Raw genomic sequence first — 23664 nt, 5'->3', positions numbered from 1 at the left:
GCCCCATTTGAATCAAACCTCTGAAAATCAGTCAATCGGCTTTACAAGTTTAGGGAGAATTTAGAATAGTTCTATAATAGTGTCAGTTCTAAGCTGCTTCTTGTAATGAGTTACTTATCAACTCTATTCAATGGGATGCAAGGTCACCAAAACCTAGAAAAGATTCTAATTAATTCAGTACCCAACACCACTGGCAGTTTGACCCAGTACTGAACGACTGAATGGTGATGAAATCCTGGCTCCATTGGAATCAACTGGAGTTTTGCCATTGACTTCGGTGGGGGCAGCATTTCACCTCAGGTAATTTCTTCCCTGATGTAAACTAAAAAGTTCTCATGTCTGTACTATGAGGCAAAGAAAGAAATTGTAGGATTCAAAGGTCTTAGGGCTGATCTGCACACAAAGTCGCACAGAGATAACAACAGGTGTGAATTAAAACTAATTTAATTATTGTGATGTAAGTCAGTGTGCAGGTACTCTTATTTTCTAATAAAAATAGCAAAAATTAATTGAGCCAAAATCATTTTGTTATTGAGTTTAGCTAAACTGACTGTAGCCTTTTTTGTTCTGCCATTAGCGTGGCCACACACAGAGGTGCACTGACACAACAAAATCAGTTTTAGGAAATCAATTTCATTACATTGGTGCAAGTTTGCATGTAGACCAGGGGTTCCCAGACTTTTTGCTGGCATGGCACTATTTTAATGAATTATTTCCTCCCAGAATCCCAGGCAGCATGGAGGATGCCATTTTGAAGAGCAAAATGGTATCCTCCACACAACATGACCTCGCATGCACTGCCGATTTGTAGTACCACCAGAGGATCTGAACCATTTGCATAAAAATAATCATAAGCTTTTATCTGCTTTACTGGTATTGATCTTTTTACTGAGTTTTCATATAAGCACTGAATATAATTTTCAGCTAATACACTTTTTAATAGTACATATAAAGCTAAATAGAAATATTGGCTTGCAGACAAATGGTTTTGTAGAATAATTATTGATCCCCTCTTAATGTTGTAAGTATTTCTCACTAGTGGATGAAATATACCTCTGTGCAGAGGGCCACCACAAATTCTATGCATCAGTTAAATCCCACTGAACCCCTCAATACAGGGCTTCAGTGGGACTTGACCGGTGCACAGATCTTGTGCTAGTCCTCAGAGTGAAATTCTCTCCAAACATCTTGAATGTCACCCACTGAATATCTTTCATTTATTCAATGGTTTGTACTAGCCTTAAGCACTCACATATCTACAGTTTAAGGTTATCTAACTTAAAGGCAGCTGCAATAATATACTTTAAATGGTCTATTTCCTGCCATGCATCAGCTGAGTTGATGAGTTTGTTATTGACCGGTTATTATTTATTATTTACAGTAGCACCCACTGCTTGCCTTCTTTCTATACATTTGAAAAGGGTATAGTCCCTGCCTGAAGGAATTTCACAGTCTAAGGACAAATACTATTATTTATTTGTATTACAGTAGCATCTATAGACCCCTATTATGGACCCGGACTCAGTTTTGCTAGGAGCTATACAAACACTGAACAAAGGGACGGACCATGCCCAAAAGACATTACAATCCAAGTATAAGACAAGAGCCAACAGTGAGTACAGACAGACAGGGAGCACAGAGCAAGGATAAGACAAGCATTATAAGCAGCTGTCACAGCACATTGGCTGCCTAACCATTGTCAGAAGCAGACAGAGGTTAGGGGGAAAGGGAAAGCAAACAGGGATATTTACTACAAGTTAATTAGATTCACAACAGACATCAGGAGTAGAACTTTTAAAACTATTGCTGGACCATTTTCTAGACTGCAAGTGTTATATCTCAGCTACACTTCTGATGTAATTTTTGTTCTTCAGCCTGGACACTTTGTGTTTTTTAAAAATACTAGTTCTCATTAACAGCTGATCAGATGCTATTCCAAAGAACAGTGGATCTTGCATATCAACTTTTCTATCTGTTTTCTACATTTCCACATTTCTTTTAAGAAGGCTGTATAAACACACTAAAACTTACCAAATTGAGGGGCATGGCCCACTTCTGTAGAGCAGATGTCCTTCTCATGTGCTGATCTACCATATGTGGCAGAATAGATGTTAAGAAACTTTGACTCTTTACAGTGGAGTTTCAGTTCTTCGTTTTCACACGCTGATTTGGTTTTATGTTCAGCTAAAATAGAAACCAATAACAATGCTATATTACGAGGTGGACTGTTAATGGTTAATTAATGAAATGTGGCATACCTACAAGGAGGAACTCAACCAAACAGCAGAGGGGAAAGTTAACTCCTCCAAGATTGTTCCCTCATTTTAAATTAATTAAAAAAATAATTTTCCCATTCTTCTCTCCCACTGGCTCATCCTCTATGGCCTGCTTTATAAAAATTCTCATTACAATAAATCTAATCTCTCTTTGCTTCTCCAAAGGACATGGCCACATTCTCCACTGCTTCGTTGCTGAGTGGCTCAGCCCTCACATTAATAATACAGATGGTCTGCATCACTTGGTGCCACAGCATACAGCTGAAGTGAGCGCCAAAGAATTCTAGGCACTGTGGTATAAGAATGGTTCGATTTCAAATGTTGGTCTCAGCCACAGCCATTTAACTCCAGTGAAGGCAATGGGTTTGCACAGGTCTGACTGAGAGAGGAGGTTAGCCCATTCTGTTAAACATCTTTCAAAATGGGTCATGAAAACAGGAAAAGGGGGTTACACAGCTGAAAAGGGCTAAAGGGAAACCTTATTGTTATCAGGGATGTTGATGTGAAGTACTAAGATCAGACTGGAGAGAGGAAAACTTCATATCTATTCATAAAACAAACTTAATTGTTTCATCTGAAATACAAGAGACATAGCTTTGATTTCCTTGGGAATAATCCAGTTCCCCACACAAGAGCAGACAGAAAGTAGTCACTTTTAAACATTCTTTGTATTGACTCGCTGATTATTAGTTGTTTAGAAGTGCAAATGGTGCTGCACAACAGGAAAGTTGTGTGAAGCAAACAAAAAATGTTCTGATCTGGGGGGCTAACAGCCTAAAACTATGTTCTGGGTTTGTACAGCACCTAGCACAATGGGATCCTGGTCCATGACTGAGGTTCCTAGAGGCTACCGCAATACAAATAATAAAGAAACCAGAAGCTGTTATACTACAGGACAAGCCAAGCCAGTTGCCTAGGATAAGAATATAATGAAGACTTTTTGTAGCTATACCATACTAATAAAGAAAAAATAGCATTCCTAGTGAGACTAAAAACTACATGAAGCTGAAATCTAAGAATTTGGAAGAGTACTTAAGCACATGCTTGAAGACAATGGGTACATCTAAACAGGGATAAAAGACTCCTGGCACGGCTGCGGTTGGCCCAGGTCAGCTGACTTGGGCTGCGAGGCTAAAAAGTGCTGTGTAGACATACGGATTCAGGCTCGCGCTGGAGTCCGAAGTCTAGGACCTTCCACCCTTGCAGTGTCCCAGAGCTTGGGTTCCAGTCTGAGCCCGAACAGCTACACAGCAATTTTTCAGCCCCGGTGCCTGTGTCAGCTGACCTGGACAGGTTATTTATCCGTCTAGACCCAGGGGCTTGACGTTATGCATATGCACAAGAGCTTTCCTGAATATAGGGATGTTTTCCAAAATCAGGCCTAACTAAGAATGTTACTATCATACTGAGTAATATAAATCTTACGTTGAGATAGATTAGATTGTTTGCACTCACCTTGAAACCTATTACTTAAAGCAATTCTGCAGACAGGAAACTCCATTAAATATACTTTTAGGTAGCTTTTGTAAAAGTGAAATCACAAAGTCAATCATATATATGAAATATCTGCGCTACAGTAGATGAAAAATATCAAGTGACTTTAAAAAAACAAAGATCCCAATCCACTGAGATCCATAAAATGAAAACGTTTTTTAATGACATAGACCTAAATATAATATCTGGGATACATACAAATATAACAGATAGAAATCCTAGAAAGTAAGTATGCAGGCACATGTTTATTTTTCTGAAGACAGGTTCACCTATTAATATCAGTGATGGGAGTCAATGTGTTGGTGCTATTTCAAAGTTAGTGATTCCTTATCTGAGCTTCCTGTCCTTGACGTTGAGGTCCTACACAATTCAGTCTCTATTCACCTATTTGTATCTTGTGTCACCCCCTCCCTCCCCTCTCCTGTACCTTATTGCCAGTCTTGATGCTCTGTTTCCTTGCTCCTTCCACAATCCCCCTTGTGCTTCGATGATGCTCCCCCTATACATGGAATATCTTCTCTGCGTGGCAAAGTCACTACCCTCTGAAAATGCAAATGCCTTCTTGAAGACCCATTTCCACTATACAAAAAAATTGCTAGCAAATAATGGCTAGGTGCTGGGGAGTTGGAATTCACTCTTATAATTAATAAGATAAAACTTTAAAAAAAAATCCAAACTCTTGATTTTGTTCTCTGTTCTCCACCCTTCCTATTTTTCTCTTGTGTTTGTACAATGAGTGCCCATTGAGGCAACGACTGTCCCTTTACAGTTGTTGTAAGAACCTACCGGCATTTGAAGTTCTACTGAAATATAAATAGTTTATCATGTATATTTATTCTTATGTGTCCACTGAAAACAAATCTCTGTTATGCACAAAAACTGGCTATGGCTGAACTTCAAAAGATTCTGAGGTTTTGTTCCAGCTATCTAGGCATTTTTTCCCACACTCATCACCATGGTATCTAGCCTTTTGACATTTGTATGCTTTTAATCCAAACCACTTTTTGTGAAAAATGTCATAGTATTCCTCTCTAAAGTATGAGCTTTTCCAGCTTTTTTTTTTTTTTTAACTTTATGTCTTAGATTCTGACAAACTGTACTGGCAGTTACATTGGTAGCAAGCATGTGAATATTGCAGACAAAATGGAAAGCTAAGATAAAGTAGAAATACAATCTGCTATTAATCTTAAAATCTGAAAACTTCATGTAGATTTATGCAAAGCTTTCTGCACTGGCATTATAACCAAAACAAATGAAACACAAAAATGAACTCGCCTGTTGTAGAAATTACTTACTAGGTTTGCATTTAAAGGAGACAAGGAGGTATTTAGTGGTTCCTGGACATAGATCAGGTCCAAAAACCCGACTATTGACAAGGAGTTGGCAGGCTCTCTGGTTCTGGCATTCATCCAGTACTTTCTAGAACAACGGGCAAAAAGGATAGTCTTGAAAACAAGATATGAAGCTATACAGCAACTAAAACTTTTAGCTGTATTTTGCTCTATACATGAAAGAAATTATTCAGCGGCACTGGGTTTTGTCATAGATGCATTAAAAAAAAAAAAGATATATTACAGGAATAAGACCATGTCTGTGCTGAGCTTTGATTGGTGGCTGAAAATCCTGGGTGAGTTCATTTGAAACACAGTTCAAACTAAGGACTTAAGGTGCTCAAGGTACTTAAGCACATGATGAACTTTAAGCACATGAGTAGACTCAATAGGGACTACTCGTGTCCTTAGAGTTAGGCACATGTTGAAATACCTTCCTCAATCAGGGCCTAAATCCATTTCAGACATGATTTGGTTAGCCAGTATAGATGTGACCAAGCTACTTTAAAACTATTTTTAAAAAACTCAGACCTTTATCTACATCAATTTGTTTTTCTAATAATATCCCGCTATTCCTATTGTGCTGCTCCAGCAAGTAATCAGTAATTGTAAGGGTGAGAGGAGTAGAGTAGAAAGGCTTACAATGTTATAACCATGTTGTCAACTAGACCTGCTCTGAGCAGGGTGAAAGAACATGGTGGTTGGCAGGCCAGAAGCTGTTTACAGTAGCACTTACACTTTGCTACTGCTGCTGGAGCTGGAGCTGTATCAGTGGTAGCGATGGTGGGAAATCTTAAGGAAAAAAGGATAGTGTAAACACTGCCAAAGATGGTTTTGAATCCAGTTTTAATACAATTCTGCCACGCCAAATCATGTCTGAAAACAGTTTGGGTTTAAGTTTGGGTGTAACTGTGTTTAAACCAAGTTTAATAGGTAGTTTGTTTACAGGGCCGGCTCCAGGCACCAGGCAACCAAGCACATGCTTGGGGCGGCACCTGGTAAGGGGCGGCCAATCTTGGGGTGGCGGGGGGCGGCGCGGCGCAGCATTCCGCGGGGGGGGGGGGGCGGGCTCCGGCGGCGCGGCGCTCGGGGGGGGGGTCTGGCGGCGCGGCGCTCGGCGGGGGGGGGAGCCTCGGGGGGGCGGCGCTTTTTTTTGCTGCTTGGGGCAGCAAAAAAGTTAGAGCCGGCCCTGTTTGTTTAAAACAAACAAAAGGAAGTATTTCTTCACACAACGCACAGTCAACATGTGGAACTCTTTGCCAGAGGATGTTGTGAAGGCTAAGACTATAACAGGGTTCAAAAAAGAACTAGATAAATTCATGGAGGATAGGTTCATTAATGGCTGTTAGCCAGAATGGGCAGGGATGGTATCCCTAGCCTCTGTTTGCCAGAAGTTGGGAGTGTGCGACAGGGGATGGATCACTTGGTTATTACCTGTTCTGTTCATTCCCTCTGGGGCACCTGGCATTGGCCACTGTCAGAAGACAGGATACTGGGCTAGATGGACCTTTGGTTTGACCTAGTATGGCCGTTTTTATGTTCTTAAAACTCAGTTTTCAAAACATGGTAAAAAACCCAGTGTAGACAGGGATTTTTAAACATTATTTCTGAGTCATCTGTATTATCTCCATGCTTTCTTATGCTTAATAACACAGCAAATTGTGATATTTGGTATATTCTCTTTAGGTCATCAATCTTAATCCACTCCAAGACAGTAGTGACTGAAAAGCATTATTCTCTGATAGCTGTAGGTGCCAATGTAAAAATGTGTTGGCCATTACTGTCCAGCTTCTAGTCAGAAGGAGCTAAATTCATCCCTGGCATAGCTCTACCAACTTCAATGGATTTACACCAGGAATGAATTTAAACCAGGTGTTCAAATCACAACAATTGCACTAATTGACACTCTTGTTTCCACTTTCAGAAAAGATGCCAATAGCTGAACTATTATCATCCTTGGACACAATCCCTCCAGAACAGAAATGATGCACATTGGCAGCATATCACAATGATCCTATAAAGTTCTGGCCCCTTTTGTTCCTTTTTGTGGTGAAAAAGGACTTAAATCCAACACTTTTCATGAGCATTACATTGCTATTAAATTGTTTAAAAGGGAAGAAAAAGGACTGAGAACTTAGTTTGGTCACTCAATTTTTCTTTTAAAATGTTTCAAGTCAAATGGCACACCTTCATTGGAATTGTTCAGGAAAGAATCAGTTAAACAAAATCAGAAGAAATTTAGCTCTTGAACAAGAGGGCATAACTGACTCCCATTGAGTTCAATGAACATTGCATCTGTTTACACCTGAGCTGAACCATCATCTGTAAATCTCTTTATAGTGGTATCTCTTTATACAAAGAGTGCTCACATTTTGCACTGACTCAGCTGTGCAAAAACATCCAGCTCCTTATATTATCATAATTAGATAGCATTATTAGTAAGGTTATTAACCTATTGGGACAGATCTAACTTTGCCTTTATCCTTTCACTAGGAGGCTACTGTATAAAATGACAGCTATTCTTTCTCCTTTCTGTAAGATAATACTATGCTTGATTATGCAGATCTCAGACTGTGTTCCACAGAGAGGGACAGAATGAGATCATCAGCGTTCTTTTCCAAGAATTCCGTTTACAGTATGTGTCTTTTCTATTTGACAGAGTCAGAGCTTTCTGGGATGCAAAGCCAGACACTTAACTTTCATATCTGTAGTTCTGAACAGTGAAAAAGGAAAATATCTGTAAAAATTTATATTATTTTACAATGCAGTTGTCAGCTGAGATGTGTAGTGTACTCAAGAAAAATTGTTCATGGAAACCTCCCAGAGACCCTCAGGACTCAAGAACTCAAATTAATCATGGGTGTCACTCTAATGAAGTCAATGAAATGACACCAAGGATGCATTTGGCCCCACATTTTTTTAGTGGACAGCTGTATTTTCACATGGCCCCAAGGTCATTCATGGAATATCTTTAGATGTTAGTTGCAGTTCAACATGGACAAGCCACGTTTTTAAAACTCTGTGTCACAACACTGTTTTTATAAAAGGATGTTATACTAAATCACTTATTAATACTATTATTAATGGATGGAATGTAGATTCCCTGCTGACATGAAGCAATGGAACTAGGGTGACCAGATGTCCCGATTTTATAGGGACAGCCCCGATTTTTGGGTCTTTTTCTTACCTAGGCTCCTATTACCTCCCACCCCCTGTCCCGATTTTTCACACTTGCTGTCTGGTCACCCTAAATGGAACAGCTGTAAGCACTAAGGCCTTGATTCTGCAAAATACCCCTGTTCTGTAGAGCTCTTAAACACATCTTTACTTTAAGCATATGTTTAAATCCCATTGAGTTCCCATTGACAATGCTTTGCTGAAGCATAGCCTAACCGAGGAACTCTAGCCCTTCTTTACTGTGATGAAACAAGCTCTTGACTATACTCGAAGGGTGGACTTCCTCAACTTATGTAAAGAAATTCCCATGACAGCAAGTAATGAACTGCTGTGTAAGCCATACTCTACTCTGTATGTGAAGCAACTCTTAGGATATTATTGGTAAATCTCAATATTCCTGTCAAATTTATGATAAAGTAGGTTGTTGTGGCCAGAGAGTTTTCTCAGCCTTGCCATGCTGGTGATCCAGGTTCAAGTGCTGTTATCTGACACTCTGGGTGATTAATTTGGCTCAGTATGTTCAACTGCCTGGGGTAAGCCGTGCCTCATGTCAGGGGTCCTTGAGACTGATTAAGACTATTCTGACCAGATCGGCTTGGCTAAAAGGATGAGTGTTATAGGGCCTCAAAAATGGGGGGTTAAGTGTGGAAAAATGGGGAGGTTAGTATAGAAGGAACCCTGAAAATCTTTTTCAAGCCTACGGGAATAATAAAACCTATTCACCTGATATCTCTGGTGGTCTAATGAGTGCTTCCAAGTGTGCCATTTTGTGTTATATACCAGCTGAAACATTGTGGAATTCACTTAACATTGTGAATACTTGGCATTTTCATAGAATATGGGTCACAAAACTGAAATCTGATCTAAAAACAGTCTGCTTTTTAAAAACCATCTACAATATGTGATACCTGCAAAGTGGTAGACGCCACACAGTTTAAGGGGTCTTTCATCGCGGTTTCAGGCTGCTGTGTACTACACATTTGGTAATCTTGCCCATAAAATGCTGATTGGACACTTATTGTTGAATGCCGAGGACACTGCAGGCTCAAACGATCGCCATCACAGGCATACACAGAGTGATTTTGCAGAAGTTTGGTTAGGTAACCTAGAAAATATTTAGCTATGTTACAATTAGTACAGACAATGATAAACTCTTTAGGTAATATGAAAACCGTGGTCATCTTCTGGAAAGGGCATAAAATCAGGATTGTAAGCATGGCCATACCATATGACGCTATGAGCTTATCAGCCTTTACAACCTAGTCAGGATCAGGCGTCAAAAATATCCAGGTGCTACTGGCAATCTTGTTGGTGATCCAGTAGGTGGCACCCTTCCCACTGAGTCAGTACTAAACCAATGCTCCAGTAGGGGGCACTGTGCTGCTGGAGATGCCATTTTTCAGATGAGGCTTGAAGCTAGGTTATGGCAACTTGTGGTCATTAAAGATCCCAAGGCACTTTCTCAAAAGTCCAAGGTGTTATTCCTCAGTTTTCTGGTCTATTTCCCCCTGCAGTCTCAATTGGATAAGGTATTCTTTATTTTCTGTCCTAAACTGAGATGTAATCTTACTGTACTCTTAAACGGTTGCTGTGGGGATTAGGGGTTTGGGTATAGGAGGGTGCTCTGGGCGGGGAGCAAGGGCTTCGGAGGGTGATCAGGGCTGGGGCGTGGGGGAGGGGTGAGGACTCCGGCTGGGAGTACGATCTCTGGGGTGGGGCTGGGGATGAGGGGTTTGAGGTGCGGGAGAGGGTCAGAGGTGCAGACTCCAGGCGGCACTTACCTCAGGCTGCTCCCAGAAGCAGTGGCATGTCCCCCATCCGGCTCCTACACATGGGGTAGCCAGGGAGGCTCCGCGTGCTGCCCCGTCTGCAGACACCACCCCTGCAGCTCCCATTGGCCGTGGTTCCCAGCCAATGGGAGCTGCGGAACCAGAGCTTGGGGTGGGGGCAGCATGCGGAGCCCCCTGGCTGCCCCTACGCGTAGGAGCTGGAGGGGGTACATGCCACTGCTTCCAGGAGCTGCGCGGAGCCACAGCAGGCAGGGAGCCTGCCTTAGCCCTGCTGCGCTGCCCTCCGGACTTTTAACGGCCCAGTCAGCAGTGCTGACCGGAGCCGCCAGGGTCCCTTTTCGACTGGGCGTTCCGGTCGAAAATTGGACACCCGGCAACCCTAGTCCATAACAGCTGCATTTACCATGTGATTTCGGGTAATATGCATGACCATGTTCCCTACTGTCTTAAAATGCAACAAATTCCTGTATTTTAAACCTTCCACAGCACACATTTGAAAGTTAATGCATGTTCAGCACTCAGCACCCCTAGGTATTTTTCTTCTCACATTTAAATTTAAACAAAGAAAATGTTATAAAATAAAATTAGGGGAATAATTCAATGAAATGGCCACGAAATCAGAACCACAGTTGTTGTTTTTTTTAAAAAGAGTTGCTTGACTAATGCCCCATTGCTACATTTAAAAATTATCTCTAATTATCTTCTGTTTTAATTATCCAGTCTTAACACACCCTTATGTTGATGTGAATACAACAGTGGTATTTAAAGGAGCACTTGGAAGTTTGTAAGCCTAACATTTGAACTTTTATCTTTATATGGCCATGAAATTCTATATATTTGCGCCCTAAAAAAATCAAAACCTACAACCCTATAGCAACAAACTAGTACATATTCCTGATAAAAACATCCACAACATTTTTAATAATGAGTGACCGCTTCCAGTGAGTTATTTGTTTTAAACTAGGAGAAACAGAATTTTAAAAATCAAACTAAATAACACAACTGAGTCATTTTAATTCTTCAATACACAATTCAATTCTCTACAAACAACTTTTAAGAAATTTCAGGGGGAAAACAGGAAATCCCTTACCATGATAACAGTTGAATACGGTATGTTAGTACAGTCTGATATTTCTTTCCACATTTAGATTTTTTGTTGTTAAAATTAAGGTTGGTTGTTCATAGATGATGTACAGATTTGGTGAGTTTAGGCCACATCTAGCAGCTAGCCCCACTTTTTATGTTCTGGCCTACTTGGGAAATTTGAGAATGCCAGAATGTAACTGTTACAAAAAACCGACTACAATTCTGAATCTGCACCATTAAAGTTAGTGGGAGCTTTGTCACGGATGTCAGTGAATTTAGGATTAAGCCCTTGTAGAACTCCACTTGCAGCACTAAGTTTGGAATGAGAAGAAGGAAGTTTAATTATCAGCCCATTTTTTCACATGCTTATAAATCTGAAAATAATAACCCTTTGGGTTGAAAATGTTCATTCTTGTTACTAACTCAAAAGCATTTCTTTCTTTCTTTCTTTCTTTCTTTCTTTCTTTATTTCTGCAAGTTTGGTAAAATTCAGTTTGGCCATTTTTGAGTTACCAGAGCACAACAAATGGTGGATTTTACACATTAAGAAAGTTACTCAGAAGCTTTCTGTGCTCTTATATCTCAAAAACAGCTTTATTTTAAATGTTCACATTTGTCATGGCTCTAGATGTCAATAAACACACATGCCTAAGACATGATTAAAGAAGTCTGGTTTAGGAATAACCAAATTGTAAGTCTCAACAGAATGTGTTGAACATGCACAATATATTACTTTGCCACTGTTTTTTTTAGGCATGGCACTGAGGTGTGAAACTGTAGATAAGTGGTTCTCAACTTCTGCATGCTGAGACCTCTCTCCCATTTAGCAACATGAGAAGGGCAGGGTGGTGATGTACCCCAGGTTGAGATCCCCTGCTTTTGATTTACCCACATGTTGTGAGTAGATATCTGGAACAACACACACTGAAACAATGAGTATAATCATTCTGAGGCCTACCTGCACCAATGCCTTCCCTCTGTCTTTATTCATAGCTCTCCCTGTCCTTAATTCTGTTGATCTGCGTGCAAGGGCTTGTCTACATGGGGGAAGCTATTGCAAAATAAAAAAGGGTGTGAATGTAAAGCTCAACAGCTACTCTGTACTAACTGCCCATGTGGACACATTTATTTTGCACTAAGAGTGCCATTTTGCAGTTTAGCTTAATCTACTTCCAAAACAGACTTGGAGGTGGATTAAGCTAAAGTATAAAAAGAAACTTTTAGTGTAAATAAGAGTGGCCGTATAAGCAGCTATTGCAGAATAATTATTCCTCAAAAACTATTCCAGGCGATTTCCCACGTAGACAAGCCCTCAGTTCAAAGATCATGTGCTCCAGGGCTTTGTGCTCCAGCGTGAACTAAAAAGAGCGTGAGGAATTTTAAATTTCCAACATTGAAGCCCAACTGAAAAATCTGTTCAAGTGTCCATAGCTCCTGGAGGCCTCCTCATCTTAGTCTGTGCAGAGAGAGAGAAGAAAGAGCCCTACTAGACCTGCCCTTCGAGGAAGTGGAAGGAAAGATGAAGCACCAGAGAAGATGGAAAGAAGATTCCCCATCCTTTCTGGGAGAACTAATAGAAAAACATCTTCTGCTTCTGGGTCCCCTCCATTCCACAGAAGGAACTGGGGAACAGACTCTCAGCTACATCACACAGGTCTGTGAAAAATTGCATGCCCTGTGTGATGTAGTTAGGACAATTTAACCCCTGCTTTAGAAGCAGCAAGGTCAACAGAATAATTTTTCCATCGCTGTAGTAAATGTCTACATACATTACAGCACTGTACCATTGTAGCACTTGTAGGGTAGACATATCCTTATAAGCCAGACACACCAGCTAAGGCCAGCCCAGCATCAAGTCAACTTACTCACACTTCTTTAAGGAGATTAAGTAGAGGGATGGATCTGGATGTGTGTCTGCCTGTTAATACAATGAGTAGATTTGGGGAAGAAAGGGTATGTGTAGAAAAAGGATTTATGTGCTTGTGCAGTGAGGTGTGAGAGATTATTGAGAGAGGAGAGAATGAACATAGGGCCAGGAGGGAAAGCACACAGTGCAAGGATGAGAGGAAGGGGGGAAAAAGGAAAGAACCAACAATCAGAGGAAAAATAATACACCATGATATACAGTAAAGAAGAGGCAAAAAGTGACTAGAAGGAACAAGAAACAAAAGAGACTTAGTATGGGATTTTATTATTATTATTTAATAGTTTAATGTCAAATTATTACAGTAAATAGACATAACGGCATGATACTATATGCACCTGGCCTGGGGTTTTCATGTTGTGGGTCAGAGCTCTAAGGAGAAACTTCCACTGTGACTGTTAGTCACGGAGAGTAAATGATATTGTAAACATAATGATTCTAAGATTTTTAAAACTAGGAACCTACAATTAGGCTCCTATGGTCCAGATCGTCAAAGGTATTTAGGTGCCTAACTCCCAAGGATTTCAAAGGGAGTTAGGTGCCTAAATACCTTTGAGCATCTGGGCTCTACTTTAATATTAGACAGAGCTGGACAACATTTACCAAAGTTTAATTTTGTCATTTTTCATCAAAATTTGAAATGGGAAAAATTGGGGGGGGGGGCAAATTTTTATTATTTTTGGTGTATTTTTCAACCAACTCTGAGATAGTCAAATTCTTTTTAGTGTCAAATTTCATCAACATTTTTAATTTCCATGACCATTTTTTCCAAAATTTGCATGAATTATTTTAAAACATTTTTTTAATCAGCCCTGTTTGACTGATTTTCAAAAATGCTGACTGCAACTCACCAAAGGTTCCTCTAAGGAAGGGAGGCCTGCGAGATGTTTGAGCCTGTTCATTTGTTTTTCCTTTCCTTTGTTCCTTTTCTCCTAAACCCTGGAAGGAGCAAGCTCCGGCGGACCCCAACCAGAGGGCTGAGTTTCCATTTCCAGACCTGGATGACAAGAGGCTGAGTACAGGACCCCATCGAATCCCAGGGAGGTGTGGTGGAGGGACTATGCCCATGAGAGTCCCACTGACTTTCAGTGAGGTTTAGGCTCCTCAGTGTTTTGATCACTTTTGTAAATGAGAGTTAGGTTTCTAAGGCACAAAAGCGCTTTTGAAAATATTAACCTATATTTATGTAGGGATTCACCTTACTACTGAAATGCAGCCACCCCTGAGACACATGAGAAAAGTTACTGACTAACAATTGCACCTCTAGAAAGACAGGAATTATAATACTAAAGAGTGTTACACACAAAAAGATATTCTCATATGCTGAAAACTTCTAAGGCATCAAGTTTCCTTGATTTGTCATCTCTTTACCCACTAAAAATAGCCAACAGTCTTGTTCTGGTATTTTCTGAAGTTTTATTCCCCTAGTTTTGTTAATTTTGACCTTTTTTCACTCTTAGAACTCACTAAGAGCCCAATTTTGCTTCCATTGAAAGCTCCATTGACTTCAGTTTGAGCAGAATCAGAGCCTATGGTAGAAAACCCCTGGATAGAAACAAATCAGACCTCTATATTTAATTGCCCTAGGGATAGATTTCATAAGGGAATAGATGGCTTATAGAAGAGATATGAGACCCTTCACATCTAGGTCACTGCATCAAATCTAATGTAGGTTAATAGCCAGCAAAAGCCATTGCTATCTTCTGGCTGTGTGGAGGCTTATGTGAAATGATTTGGCATTCTTCATCTAATTCCTAAGGACAAACATCTGAACTGACACCTTTGTTGGCAATCTCAGCATACCGGCCAAGGGATGTAGGGACATGAAGACTCAACTACCCTCTCATGACTAGAGTTGGTAAGTCCAGAAAAAGTCTGAGACATGGGGGAGTTTGCACTGTCTTTACTGTAAGGTAAACAGAGGGCATGAGTCTAGGGTGACCAGACGTCCCGATTTTTGCTTGTTTGTCCCGATGTTCGGTTGGGACACTGGACAAATAAACAATTTTGCCCTCCGCTCCGGCGCACAGGCAAAGCCCGGAGGGGCTCTCGCCCCCCGACTCCGCCCCCTGCTTCCCCCATTGGATCCCTCCCCAAATCCCCAGCCCCGCCCCCTCACTGCCCCATTGGATCCCGAGCCGGGCCTGGGAGGAGACGCCCCTGTGCAGCAGCCTGAGCGCACGGGCCATGGCCGGCCAGGGCCGGGAGCACTGCAGTGCAGCGCGGAGGCTGCTCGAGCCCTGCAGCCCATGGGGCAGCGCGGTGGGTCCGGGGGCAGCACGGAGCGGGCAGGGCCCGGGTGGGCGGCGCGGCCCGGGGGTGTGGGCCGCCTGCCGGAGACACGCGGCGGAGAGGGGCTGCAGGGGCGAGACTTGTCCCAGGCGGGGCGGCTGGCGGACAGGGGCAAGGAGCTGGCCGGGGTCCACCGAACCGATAAACTTCCCCACCGCTGCCGGGGAGCCCTGCGCCTCTCCCGCTCGGCTGCGCTCCAGCAGCTCGCCCCGCTGGGAAGGAGACGCTGGAGTGCAGCCGAGCGGGAGAGGCGCGGGGCTCCCTGCTGGCAGCGGGACACGCCGCATGTGCCCGGGACGGGCAGCTCCGCGGGGAAGGCAACGCGCGCGGCCGGGGCCTGCTAATGCCCCCGGCCCCTGTGAAACTGCTTTTTTTTTTTTTGCTCCGCCGCCGGTTTTTTTTTTTTTTTTGCTCCGCCCCCCGCCTCCCCCCTGCGTCCCGATATTTCATCCCTGTGATCTGGTCACCCTACATGAGTCTGCCAGGCTGTCAGTCTGGCATCGCCCATAGCACCAAAGACATGGGGTGAAATTCTGACCCTGTTGAAGTCAATGGGAGCTTAGGCACTTACTTCAGGAAGCCTAGGATTTCACCCCATCATTGCAGCCCCTCCCTTGTGTGAGCTGTCCTTCTGAGGTCAGCGAGGCTGCTCACATGAAAAAGTGTTTTCAGGGTCAGGCTCTACATTCTCTTTTAAAACATTCTCGTTAAACAAGAGCTTTTCTCTACTCAAACTATACAAAAATAAAGTATCTTCCCTGTCCGAGACACTTCTCTGTGGGCCCAATGCCAAAAGGTGCTGAGGCCTCCTGGGAGGTGCTGGGCTTGTGCTGAGGATAGGCCAAATTCTCATTTACAGTGTGGCGTCTTTGCACCACTCTAATATTGTAAAGGGGCCTTAAATGTAATTTACTGCTACTTTAAGGACTTTTTACACTACCAGTGTGGAGTAAAGGAGCCATAGTGTAAATGAGTATCTGGCCCAACATGCATCGTGGATGCTCAACACCATGAAAGGTTTGGTCCCAGAGTGTAATCATTTCAATCCTTTAGGTTTTAAGTTACTTGGATCCAAATGTGCTGTGTACAAAACAGCCCAGTATTCCCTAAAGAATATTAGTGATGGTGTGATTTGGATGAGTTCCCTGGCATCTTAACTGCACCTTTGATCCTGCAAATTCCTAATCCAGTATCTAAGCACCTTTCTGCAACAACCACAACTATTCAGTTCTAAAAATGCTTTTTTAAAAATCTGCTCTGATTTTATATAAGCAGGTGCATTTCACTCAGAAAATAATGTTAAAGGGACTGACACAAAAAGAAATCATGCTCTCCAGCCTTCAAAGTGGCATTTAAAATGCTTGTATATTTGCACACAATAAAGGATAAAAATAGTCATGGAAATTGGCTGCTAACCTTTGATAAGAAAAGTGGTGACGTACTGGTATCTGGATTGTTTTACTCACATGGTAGACTATGTAGACGTGCATTTTTATTATTACACAGAGTACTACACACACAGCCTTTCACCTCTTAGAGGGCTATACTGAGACTGAATGTCTCGCCTTGTGTAAGGAGGGGTGGTGCACACAGCAACCCTGGGAAGGGATGGTGATTCAGAAAGCCACAATTATCTCCCTGCTTCTCCTTAACTCCAGGAGGAAATAAGTCACTGCAGTCCTTTACAAAGTGCAGCATACCTCCCCCTCATGCTGACTCAGTTCCACTGATTTGTGCCTGGGGGGCATGGCTCTGCGCACTTTCCATCCACTGGCTCATGGAGGGGAATAACATTCCCAGGAAAGCTGCTGTCTCCCAGGCGGACCATGCAGACAGTAGCAGTTTCCAATTGCTTCCTTCAACTTCCCCAGGAAGTGTGACTTCATAACACCTCTAATGCAGGCCTGTGCCTCAGTGACAAAATGTGCTTCTATATTGTTTACATAATCCTGTGCAGAGACCAATTTTCCTAAAGGCAACTATTCCAACCAAAGGGCAATGTCAGGTTAGAAAAAATGTCCTTCTCTCTCTAACTAATAACAGCTGGGATTATTCAGAGAGAGATCATTTTAGCAATTGAATGGACTTGCCAGTCTTTATGATGTCTGTTTACTTTTCTGCAGTTCTCTGCGCTGGGACAATGAACGTAGGCAACTGGTCAGTTTCACGTTGCTTTAGAGTCAAGTTGTTTAGGTTTGGGTTCTGATACAGGCTCTGCAGTGTTGTCTGAATTATTACAAACATTACAGGGGAATGTTTATTTGTGTTACAAGATGTCTCTTTTTTGTTTAATATGATGGAAGTATTTCTATTGGTCGTATGTTCTATAAAAGTATATTTTAAAAACACATCTAAACTGGGAGCCATAGCCAACCTGACAGGGATAGTATTGCAGAACCCGAGCATACAAAACTCACAAGTTAGGCCCCCAAAATCATGAGAGATGCTTAAAAATCAAGATTTTAAAAAATAATAAATGTTGGGTTCTTTTGATTTGTCTTCTGGTTTTTGAGACATCAGGGTTCACATTTTCAAGGTTTTTTCTGAAACATGAGAGCTAGAAACGTCCTTTTCCTCCCTCTCCCTTCCCCCCGCCCACAAATGAAAGTAGAGATTCCTATGTAATAACATGACTCCCGCAGCTGGGGCTTTAAGGAAAATGATTTTTCCCATTGGCTCAAAGCATACAGTTATAAGCCTTATATGGGCTACACTGTGTATAAAGTAACCTAAAAATCCGTACAAACCTACTCAGAAGTTAAGCCTGAATCACAGCATCATAAATTGATTTCTAGGTTCAAAGATTTTTAAGATCAGACGGAACCATTGTGATCATCTAGTGTGACCTACTGCGTAACACAAGTCCGTAACTGAATGCAACTTTTTACTAGGACTCAAAAGGCATGTGTGAAATCCAAGCTGAATCCTTTCTTCCAGAATTGACCGGCGTAGTTATAGTGTCCACCGTGTCGACAAAGAACTCTGACTAAAATTCACTACATCGATAAAGCATGAAACACATGCAGACTGAGCTACAGTATTATGTTATTAATTATTATTATTATTAATTATTTTTACCATAGCACTTAATCATGAACCATGACCCCATTGTGCTAGGCTCTGTACAAACAGAACAAAAAGATATCCGTGCCCCATAGAGTTTACAGTCTAAGTATACAAGTAGAGACAACAGCTGGATTCAGACAGATGAGGGAGCACAAATAAATAATGACACAGTATTGACCAGCATGAAAAGGTGTGGTCTTAGCACACCAGCAACCTAACCATTGTCCAGTTTTTTGTAGGCATCACGGCAAAGGAGAGTTTTAAGGAGGGATTTGAAGGGGGACAATGAGGTAGCTTTGTGAATATTTATGGGGAGCACCTCCCAAGCAAAAAGGGCAGCATGGGAGAAAGCACAAAGGTGCTCGTTTGACAATGTAACAAGTCAGCAGTGAAGGCTGTTATTATCGGGTGAGTGGAGGCAAGCATCGACACTATGATGATGGATGAGATGATGGATGGGGGGATTGATTGTGAAGAGCCTTGAAAAAGACAACAAGCAGCTTATGTTTGATGCAATTGAGAAGGGGGAGCCAATGGAGGGATTCAAAGAAATGTGTGACATAGTCAAAGCAACGGACTAGGAAAACCATCCAAAGGTGGCAGAAGGTCGCTTTGAATGGGAAGGGTGGAGGCGCGCATGGAAACCTAAATGTACTAACATGGGGAGCGGGGAGACTCAGAGGGAGTGGGAGGAAGTTGGGATGTCGGGGAACGTTAGGATGGGTGCTCCGTGTGGGGAGAGGGGGACAGTCGGGGTGCCAGGGATAGGAGGGGGAGCAGGGTGGTGCTCTGCATGGCATGTGAAGGGAGCTACTTAAGATTTGGAGGAGGAAGACAGTTGGCACCAGGTTGGGAAGAAGGGTCTTGGGGATTTGGGCCAGGGGTAGTTGCTCCCAGCCCTGGCCTGATCACCCCGGTTCCTACCTGCTCCCCAGGCCAAGCCCGGGTGCTGCAACAGCTGCTGTAGCCCCCCCCCAGTCACACTCTTGCCTCCACATCCAGCAGTCTCAAAGCTCCACCTGACCTGAGCCATGTTGAGCTTGAGCTGATGGCTAGACATCCATGAGGGGATGTCTGAGAGAGAGGCCTCTGGTGTATTGAGGACTGTGTTGAAATTGCAAGCTATCACTGTAAGAGTGTGAGGAATGAATGAAGGGTTCCTGGTCCTGCTTGCAGGCTAGGGAACTCTGTAGTGAAGTGTGTGATCTGGGAGCAGCAATCAGTCTGCAGCCAGACAGCTGAGTTGGTTTAGGGAGCAGCCTGCTTTGTTGCTCTTTGTTTTTGGGTTCTCTTATGTTACCTGCATTCTAAGAAATAAAGCAGTGTTACACTTTTGTAAGCAGTATTTTTTTTGTTTGGCTTTTCTGTGTGTATGCTGTGAACGTAACTAGGCCAAGATTTTAGTTTGGACAGAAGGAGACAATTCTGGAGTAGAGAGGTAGATCTACAAGTTAGCATAGAGATGGTAGTTAAATTTGTGTTTACAAATAAAATGACCAGAGATAAGGTTTGGAGGAAGAAGAAAAGAGGACCAAGATCAGAGTCTGTGGAATCCCCACAGACAACTGGAAGGTAGATGAGGAGGATCCTCCAAAGGATATGCTGAATGAGTGACTAGAGAGGTGAAAGGAGAACCAGGAAAGGACAGAGTTATACAAGCCAAGAGAACAAGATGTCAAGAAGAGCATGGTTGATGATGTCAAAGGCGGCTGGCATGTCGAGGAGAATGAAGGTGGGGTACTGGGTCTGAGCTTTAGCTAGGAAGAGATCATTAGAGATTTGGCAAGTTGGCCCCTCACTGTCACTTCTTATTGTAAAGAGGACATGGCACTGATCAACCATAAAGACAATCCCAGCCCCAAAACACCAACCTTGCTTAAACAGAATTAAGACTGTAAATAGATCTCTCAATTTAAAATAACATTCTTAGAATGCTGTAGCAGTTAATTTAAAAAACTCTGAAAGTCAGGAAATTCAGGGAGAATTTTATTTTTAAGTTTGAAGGTCTGGAAATTGGAATGTTGTAGTTTACAAATGTAAACATCAGAAAGTCTGGAAATACTCACTTACGACTCCAGTGCATCATAAAATAGCACAAATACTGTAATTGACAATACAAAGCATTGGAATTCATTAGTTTGTTCTTATCCAGAACAATATCATTCCATTTGGGATTAATTCACCTCTGTGTAGGTGGCCAGCATAAGACCTGTGCACCACTTATCTCTCTCAAAATAAGGTTAAAGTGATGCATAAGCTTTGCGCAGGCCCACTGCACTGGGGTGCATTTCACCCTTAGTGAAGAATGGCACTGTCAGAACATAATCATGAGCTCTGAGGATAATACCTGGCACATATTAAAAGTAATCTGTTTACTAATAGAATGCCTTTTTATCAAGAATGTATTCTGCAAACATTTATTTTTAGAGCCTGAATATGAAAAGCCCACAGCATTTAGCAGCTCTCTGAATCAGGCCTTTATATAAGTTTATTATATTGGCTATAATTCATAATTCAATGTAGCTTGATTAGCATAGTAATTTGTTCTCTGTTTTTTAAGAGATGCTAATTCATTTCAGATCAAAATAGACTGAAATACCACACATATTATTGCTGGAGTCCCGAAAAGCTAATCCATTTTATAAATCTCCATCAGCCCCTGCAGTTTTTCCAAGAATTGTGCCAACAGCCAGTAAAAATTGTATGGGCAGGATCGACAGACTCAGAAGAGGAGAACTCTCCCAGTGATGACTAAGCCACTGATAAGCTCTACTACAACTGAGATATTAGTCCGTTCTTGAAGAATTATCTCTGGACACTTGCGATTTCATGGGTGATTTTTTAGCAATAGCTATTCAGCAACATTTCCATTATTGATAGGTAGAGAGACAGGATGAAATCCTGGCCCCATTGAAATCAATGGCAAAACTCCCATTGACTTCAAAGGGGCCAGGATTTCTCCCACTAAGTTACCAGAAAGTGACTGATTCTCAGCTGGTCTGCAGTGGCAACTGCTGCCCCACAAGGAATACTGCAGGGCTATTTAGCAGTGTTAGATTTATCGATTAATATTGCTCCAAGAATTATAATTTCTCTACAGGCTGCTTGACCATTTCTGGTGGCTCTATCCAGCTAACAGCACAGACTATGTACTGCAGCTTCATCCCTCTGCAGTGCTGAAATGAAAGTGGCTAAGGTTTACTCCGCTCGCTTTCACTGTGCTACGATACAGTACTATTGTAGCATACAGTGATCTCCACTCATGATGTCACAACACCGTTTTCAGAGGAAGTTAATCTTCATTACAATAAAACAAAGGATTTAAGGTGAAATTTGAAGTGGGGAAGTCATTCAAGGGGATGAATGAGGGGAAAAGGGCCATAAAAGGGGCAGCATAAATGAATGAGTGATTCCCTACCTGTGGAGGTAAGAGAGAGGAAGACAATAGTGGAGGAGATGAGTGAAATAGACATGAAATAGGCAAGCAAACATAGAGAGATAGCATAATACATGTCCAGGGAGAGACAATATAAATTGGATTTAGAAAAAACTACAAAGCCATCAGAAATGACAGAGGGTTAGGTTGTTACACAGTGTTCCTGCTTCCTGGAGTGAGAAAGTCATTTGGCTGCAGAGTTCTGGACACCTGAAGTTTGAAGAAGAGGCATTTAGGAAGAATGTAAAAGAAGGAACAATCATACTCAAGAAATTAGAGGACTGATTTTCAGACTGAGATTATGTGTTCAAGTGCATGACATCTTACGGCAGGCACTACCACATACACATGTGTAAATCAAAGACTTGAGCGTGTGCACTGGATAGCTATATGGATAGTTGCCATCTAACTCTGTGGGCATGAAAATCCCTGCTTTTGTGCATGCACATGCTTGTTGTACATATGCAAAGTAGGTGGCAATTGAGCAGGCTGAAACTGGCATGCAATCTTGGTCTGAAAATCAAGAGGGAAAGAAAGTTGGGGTTAGAGACGGCTTCAAGGTTTCTGCCCATCAAAGCAAAGTTAAGGTTCTGGTTAAGGACAGTGATGTCTTCATATTGGTCTAGATAGAGCCTAGCATGTTGTAGGCACTGCTGCAATACAAATAATATATATTAATAACAATAATGAAAGATAACAGTCAGGCACATAGAGGAACTGAGTGTGCAGTGTAAAACCTCCCCCCCCCCCCCCCCAGAATTAAAAAGAACCAGTTATAGAAGTAGGCTTTATGCAAGAAGAGAGTGCTGGAGATGGCAGCAGTGTGTCCAGTGATAAAAGAAAGCTTTGTCTAGTACAGGTTTGGCAGGTAAAATGGGAATGCTCCTCTCATCCGCTCTGTTTCCAGGAAAAAAAATTAGTAGTGGCAGACATAAAGGGCCTGATTCATCTCTCACTTATGCCAGTGTAGATCAGTTTTACACTGGTACAGGTGGGAAAGTGAGAGGAGAATCAGGATCTATATGTCAAGTATCAGAGGGGTAGCCGTGTTAGTCTGAATCTGTAAAAAGCAACAGAGGGTCCTGTGGCACCTTTAAGACTAACAGAAGTATTGGGAGCATAAGTTTTCGTGGGTAAGAACCTCACTTCTTGCATCTGAAGAAGTGAGGTTCTTACCCACGAAAACTTATGCTCCCAATACTTCTGTTAGTCTTAAAGGTGCCACAGGACCCTCTGTTGCTTTTTACAGGATCTATATGTGTACATTAACTCTTTTGATTGTGATGTATGCAGCGAGGGACCTTCCTTCTCATTGCCTATAAATTAGCTAATATTCTTCACAAAGGGACCTCTCAGCTAGCAAAGAGTCAATGTAACTCTTATTAGTCCATCACCCAGGTGTTCTTTAAGCTCTTTCTATAGATATAGAGGGTTCTCTTTAATATTAATGCTTAGGACAGAGGGGAAAGTCCTCCATGAAAAACATTACTTCCAGGAATTCAGAGCAATCCGATTTGTCTGTTCCATAATTTGCTTCTTTCTTCCCCCAAGTTCCCCAAAGCAGTTTTCCAGGATGCATAGTTCAAGTCACCCTAAAAAGTCTTAGTCTAATAATCTTATTCAATGGTAATCTTCTTTGGAAAGGGACCTTGTCTACTCCACATTCTGTACAGCACTGAGTATAATGCCAGAGTGCCCACTTTGCTAGATTTTATTTTTGCATATACTCATTAGCTTTACTTAAGTTTTCCCATTTCCTTAGTTTTTCAGATACGATTCTTCCCCCCGCCTC

The 23664-nt window shown here is 42.0% G+C and overlaps 1 protein-coding gene across 2 annotated transcripts in view; it reads right to left on the bottom strand.

The window, feature by feature from the left end:
* The window catches only part of EVA1C (eva-1 homolog C), a 42347-nt gene extending 33074 nt beyond the window's left edge, over window positions 1–9273 (bottom strand). For both annotated transcript variants that reach the window (XM_065423615.1, XM_065423616.1), the window contains exons 1-3: window positions 9187–9273; window positions 5066–5189; window positions 2032–2184 (exon numbers count right to left, since the gene is read on the bottom strand). In XM_065423615.1, the coding sequence (XP_065279687.1) occupies window positions 2032–2184; window positions 5066–5189; window positions 9187–9258 (349 nt within the window). In that variant the 5' untranslated portion in view covers window positions 9259–9273. The remainder of the gene's footprint in view (window positions 1–2031; window positions 2185–5065; window positions 5190–9186) is intronic.
* Between the last annotated feature and the right edge of the window lie 14391 nt (window positions 9274–23664).

Source organism: Emys orbicularis, chromosome 1 (assembly GCF_028017835.1).
Source record: "Emys orbicularis isolate rEmyOrb1 chromosome 1, rEmyOrb1.hap1, whole genome shotgun sequence".
Lineage (NCBI taxonomy): Eukaryota > Metazoa > Chordata > Testudines > Emydidae > Emys > Emys orbicularis.
This window is presented reverse-complemented; position numbering and strand designations above follow the sequence as displayed.